At 41.7% G+C, this 6239-nt stretch overlaps 1 protein-coding gene across 1 annotated transcript in view; it reads right to left on the bottom strand.

Moving 5' to 3' along the window:
• Window positions 1-3176, bottom strand: part of LOC108769082 (uncharacterized) — a 7779-nt gene extending 4603 nt beyond the window's left edge. Inside the window, exon 1 of the mRNA XM_018519871.1 lies at window positions 2981-3176. Coding sequence (XP_018375373.1) covers window positions 2981-3176 — 196 coding nt within the window. The remainder of the gene's footprint in view (window positions 1-2980) is intronic.
• Window positions 3177-6239: the final 3063 nt, after the last annotated feature.

The following is a 6239-nucleotide window of genomic DNA, read 5'->3' as shown; positions in this document are numbered from 1 at the left end:
GAGCCGGCAAAAAAACACTGCCTTCTGTTTAATTTCATTTTTAACTTGAGGCTATATTTAATTAAGAAATATCACAAAACTCGGCGTGCATATATATATATATATATATATATATGCAAGATGGCCGACAATGGGTTAACCCACCACCCATCGACTTGTCGCAGCACAGAGGAACGACAGAGGCGATTGCAGCACAGAGCGAGTGTAAATTAAAAAAGCCACGGCCAATTTGTGCAGGACGATCTCACGCTTCGAGAAGAAAGAGAGAAGAAAAGCACAGCGGGGGAGGTCAAAGGAAGGAAAAAGGTTGGAAAGAAAGTTGCCATAGCAGAGTGTAGGGGGAGGCTTTCACCTTGCGCTTCGGCATCGGCGAATATTGCGAGAACGCGTTGCTTCACGTGTGCATTATCGGGTTAATTTGTATGTAACTTTAATTCGGTTCTTATCACTTTGAAGCAAGCTTGCACAGTAGCCTTTGCGTTCACGAAATAATTATTTGTCGGCACAAAGTATTCAGATTTTTTCGTGTGGTAATGTTACTGCATATATAATGATATAATGATATAATGAGTATAACACATAATTAAATACTTTCCAGCATAAAAAGAATATAATCCTGCCAACGATCGATCAAATTGTCATCACGTGAGCACATGACATCGCACGCATACGTATACACTTTTTGCATGACCTAAGAATTATATCCGCTATTTAACAATTACAAGTATTCCTGGTTTAAAGTCAAACAAGTACAAGTACAAGCTTTTTGTCAAATGTATACTTAAAATACATCTTTCCTTTCACGATGCACCAGGCTTTTTTCTCGGTTCACCTCTTTTTCACGCAAGAATGCACGGATTTGTATGTGCTTCCCCTGAAATGGCCTCGAGGCTGATTATACTTGTATTTATTCATATACGATGGCTAAGTAAATTTTTGGTTCTTCTGATGTCTTGATCGCGGATGATCTCAAATTGCTGAGTAATGGCGGTCTCGGCATTCGTCAGAGTGATTACCGAGGTCGAAACAGAACAACCAAGAAACAGATCGACAACGCCAAACAGCGAGAGTTTGTAATTTCTGTTCGGTGACGCGAGATCACCGCTGGCTTTGACTCAAACGAGTAATTTTGTCTATTAATGTCCTAATTACCAATATTCATCATTGTGTTGCGAGTGCTGTCGAGAGATAGTTTCAAGTCATCAGCGAAACTTAGGTGCCCGATTTAACTAACGTGACTTTATAAAATTATGAGAGAAAAAACGAATCTCGCTAGCTTATTATAGTAAAAACTGCTTTGATAAAAAGCACATATTTATTATTTCCCGATAGGCAAATATTGTATATACTGTGAAAGCAAATGTCATTTATTACGTTTGAATGAGCAAGAAAGATCTCGACAATTCGCAATTGTGCTCCCTCCGTAGCCACGAAGTGCAGCGAAACAACCCGCACGACATTATTACGTTTCGCGCTCTCGCATCGACCAAATCTTAATTATTTGCAATTTTACGGACGGCAGAACGTAATTATAATACGAGCAAAGGACCATATCGCCGTAGGGTCGCGTGGTTGGTGGCGCAGTTACCTACCCCCTGACCTCCATCCGCCCGCCGGCCGCCCTTTTCTCCTCACTCTCACGCTTTCTCTCTCCGACGTGCGTTTTCACCCTTCTCTCTCACTCCCCGTATTCCTCTCCCCCTCGCTCTCTCTCTTTCTCACTCTCACTTTCTCTCTCTCTCTCTCTCTCTCTCTCTCATTCTCTCTCTCCTCCCGTTCCTCAACGACTCTCCTCAGAACCAGAACGGCGGTGCACTCGCCGTGAGCATTTCATCAGAAGCGCCGTTGAGTTCCACAGACCACTTAACTCATAAATGAGGGATTATTTCATCGTGTAATCGCGTATGGACCAAAAAGCATTACAATTAACGCTAACCAACTACGCGGCGACGCCATGCACCCGCGGCACCGCGACGTCAAATAGAAGCACGCCGCTAGGTTGCCACGGTACTGCTGCGCGTTGCGTTGCCTTTGGATATTATTTTGAATTTATTGCGACGAAAGCTTCGGTTACATCGTCGCGTAGAGCGTTCAGGATTTTGAAGATGACGCTTTGTTCATGCGATTAGCAACAAACTTCTGCAAATGCGTGTATTTAACAATCCTTTATTAAATTATAACTCCTTTGTGCTAAACTTAATAAATTTCAATTAATAAATTAATTAATGTTTGACTTTTTTATCTTAAATTAAGGAATGTATATAAATTATGAGTTTTGATAAAAATTTTACAGCATTTGTTGACACAGGAATTAATTTTAAATATCATAATATTCTCAGTAAAATCTATTATTAAGGCGAAGAAAGGTATATACGAGACAAGTTCTATTCAGATAAGGATTCACACATGGTTTGCCATAATAACGCAATCATCGCGATTCTCCAATTTCGCATACGGCATTACACGAGGTCGACGTGAAGCGAGGTAAATCGGGCGATCTAAATCAATCGTACGGCCGATTAGGCTCCTTTCCAAAACAAGATGGCAGGAAGACGCGAGATTTATCGCCCCGCGCGGTCTTTGACGGCGGAAGCGACGAGCCGACGATTCTCCACCTTCCTTCGCACGTGATCGATCCGCTCTTTTCCACCCTCGAAGCAATAATCCTGACTGGAGTTAATATATATCGCGAGACGGAGGGAGAAGGGGGCAAGTCAGAGAGGTGGGAGGGGGGAGGGGGGAGGGATGGGCAGAGGAAGAAAGAGCCACGCCAATACATCACTCCGTCGGCCGTTCGGCGCGGCAGACCCGCCAAAATAGCAATTACCCCCGCGGAATCAAATGAAATAAAATTGCATTATCTGGCATGCCATGGCGCGATCAATCATACACCCTTTAGTCGGCCCTCGCCGAGGCGGGCACCTTCTACCTCCGTCCTCCGCCCGCCGGTCGGTCGTTCTTTCAGGATACCTGTCTATACCTGTGTATGTGGTGCGTACGTGTGTTACAGATCCCGCTGCCTGTGCCCGAAGAAAGTGCCGACGAAGACGAAGAGGATTCCATTTGGCGCGACTTACGCGATCGGTCATTGGCTGACGCGAAGAAAAGTCGTCCCTTGAATCCTTCGTCGAAGATGGAGGTTGCGGACAAAGCTGAGCGACGCACTGTCGCACCATGAGATTAATTGCTCGACGCGTACTTATCTAGTTCTCCATATTCTTTGTTAGCAATTAATCTAATATTTTTATTCAATCACTATGACATAAATTATAATTTAACAAATTTTAGTTTAAAAATATACGAAATAGAAAACATACAATTCCCTTGTATCATTTCCCTTGTATCGTCTCAGATATTATTATTATTATGTTAAAAATATTGTTGATAGTAATAAAAATCGTACTAATCTTGTGTGTGGAATATTAATTTCTATTATCATATCTATTATCGACGGCGAAGTACGAATTTGATAAGCGGTCCCCGTTCCTTTCATTCCTGCCTGAATGTCGGAGAGATACACAAAAGCGCACACAAACAAGGCTTTTATACCGAGCAACGCGATAAGTTGGTACCGCCTCGGAGCAGTGGCATGATTATTACTATTGCTATTATTGTTGCGGTTACATCGACCGCGATCACTCAAACTCGTTAAAACTTTTGGCATTAGTACCTACTTCGGCCTGCATTCCACCCTCCTTCGTGTACTTTCCGCCCACGGCTACCTTCGCCCACCTTTCCACCCTGGGCTACACCCTCGTCGCATAATACGTACAGGTACACATGTATGTACGGGTGTGATAATACACGCACAGTTACTTGTGGCGAGAACTTCTTCCGCGATTCCGCGCTCCGTGAAATTGAGAGTACGACTGAGTCGTCGAATAGTTTTGCGCGTAAAAAATATAGCGCTTCGTCATGAAAGATCGTCGTTATATGTAGATTACAATAATTAATACTAATCATTTTGTAACTAAAAATGACTTAAAAGATAACGAAAACCATCGTGAAAAATTCCAATAATAAAATATATTATAAAAAAAATTTTTTTAAACATTCTAGAAAAATTGTAAGTCATTTAAAATTAGTTCTGAACTTTCTCTTTCAGACGAAATTAAATTAATAAATTTTTGCTCGATTATTTTCATCGGCAGCGAGTTCGTTTTATTGTTTGCATCGTTCGATTGCCGCATAACCATCGCGTTTTTCTCGGAAATTCCACCTGGATTCAGCGCCACTATAATTCCAGGCTACGGCACAGATATATTGGACGTACGTCCAATTCTTTTTCACTTCCTCTCGAAAAACGGTGCTCGTAAACACCATGAAGGCTGCGACGGTGGCATGAGGTATGAGGCTGGCGTGCGGACGTTAGAAAGTATCTAGGAATACGGAATTAATCGCCCCTTTCTCCATCCAGCGCGTTCGTATACCTATGTGCATAATACGCACACGGTGTTACCAATGTGGAGATATCCGCAGGTGGAGTGGTAGCCGCCGGCTTGGAGAAAGGAATGGCGATATAAAAATAGATATGACCGGGAGAGGGGAAGCGAAAAAAGGGGGAATAAGGGTGGTTCGAGTAAAAAGGCGGAAAGTACAGGGACGGAGGATAGAGAAAGACAGAAAGACAAGAGGATAGTGGTGAGAAAGGGGTGAGCGGCAAAAGGGAGAAGGCGCGGAATGTATGGAGATTCGGAGTCATGCGATTCAACTATAAAACTCGGCGAGTTTTGCAGCTGGCGAGGCGTCGTACCCCTCACTCTCGCCCCTTCCTTCGCTACCCCCCGACGCCACCCCGCGCCTCTCGTTCCCTTTCCTTTCCGCCGTTCCGCGGTTATTTACGGTTTGATTCGCCTTATCTTCCCAGCCACCCCCAACTCCGTCGTCCTTTCTCTCGTATTCCTCGCCTCGGCCCGTACCCCGAAAACTACCTCTCCTTTCCACCCCTTTCGTCCCGTAAAAGATAGTCGAATCGCGCGGCCACGGACTCCCGCATCGTGCTTGTTGTTAGCGGTGGCCATTTCCGGTATAGTCTCGATATTTTACCAATCCTACTCGCGAAACACGCCGAAGAATTTTTCTTTCCTTTCATTGTGCAAGATGAAATTTATGGACAATTTAAGTTCGAGTATATATTTATTATATAGATTTTAAAACAATTCATAAAAAGATAACTTTAAATAACAAATTAAAATTGTACGCACTCTCGAAAATGTTAAAAATTAAAAAATAGTGAGGAACGAGCTAATGAGAGTGAAGCGCAAATTTTATATGTGTATATCTTCAATTTATTTGTATGTTTCGACTCACGTTCGAGTCATCTTCAGCAAAAATCCGTAAAAATTACAAAATTGCGTTGAATCCTTAGCCAGAGAACCCTACTAGTCATCACATAATTCCAGTGGAAGTCACAATTAATCATGTACAACGACAACTTATGTGTTGACTGACAATTTTGTAATTTTCATGAATTTTTGCTGAAGATGACTCGAACGTGAGTCGAAATGTCCAAATAAATTGAAGATATACACATTTGCGCAACGTTTACAACGCTTCACTCTCATTAGCCTGTTCCTCATTATTTTTTAATAAATTTTTAGTAAGTTTTCTTATTTTTTTCAATCTTATAACAATATTTTGATTAATCTTGATTGCTCTTGATAAAATTAATGTTATAAATTATTAAGCATAAAAATATATGTCAATTTGACTATTAGATACATATAAAAAATACGAGAAAATCGCCTCGGAAGTAACCATTTGTAACTTTAACATACAATTTTACAGCTCGTTGACGTTCAAACAACGAATGCAAATCTCAAGCCAATTAACGAAGGCTTTTCGTCGATTTAGAATCGAAACACCGCTGTAATTCGCCAAGCCGTTCATATTCCGAGCCGTACACTGGATTACATCTCCAAAGCAAATACTTGCGCCTCGTTAAGGTAACAATATTCAAACAGGATCTGCCTTAACTGTTGCGCAGCTTGTTTTGGTTTGGTCCTTCGACTTATCCGTCCTGCATTATTCTCCTCGTGGCTACCGAGGAAATGGGAATATCGAGAGTTACTCAACTTCTCATCGCATTAATTCTTCAGCAAGAAATTAAATATTCAAGTCAAAGGCAAGGACGTAGCAAGATGTGCATTGGAATTAAACAACTTTTTAAATAACGTTTCGGTTAAATTACAGTTTCCAATTTTAGTTTATTAATGCAGTATTTCGCATTAACCGATTTG

The sequence above is a fragment of the Trachymyrmex cornetzi genome, unplaced genomic scaffold (genome assembly GCF_001594075.2).
Source record: "Trachymyrmex cornetzi isolate Tcor2-1 unplaced genomic scaffold, Tcor1.1 scaffold122, whole genome shotgun sequence".
Lineage (NCBI taxonomy): Eukaryota > Metazoa > Arthropoda > Insecta > Hymenoptera > Formicidae > Trachymyrmex > Trachymyrmex cornetzi.
Note: the sequence above shows the minus strand (reverse complement) of the source record. Positions and strands in the feature narration are given on the sequence as shown.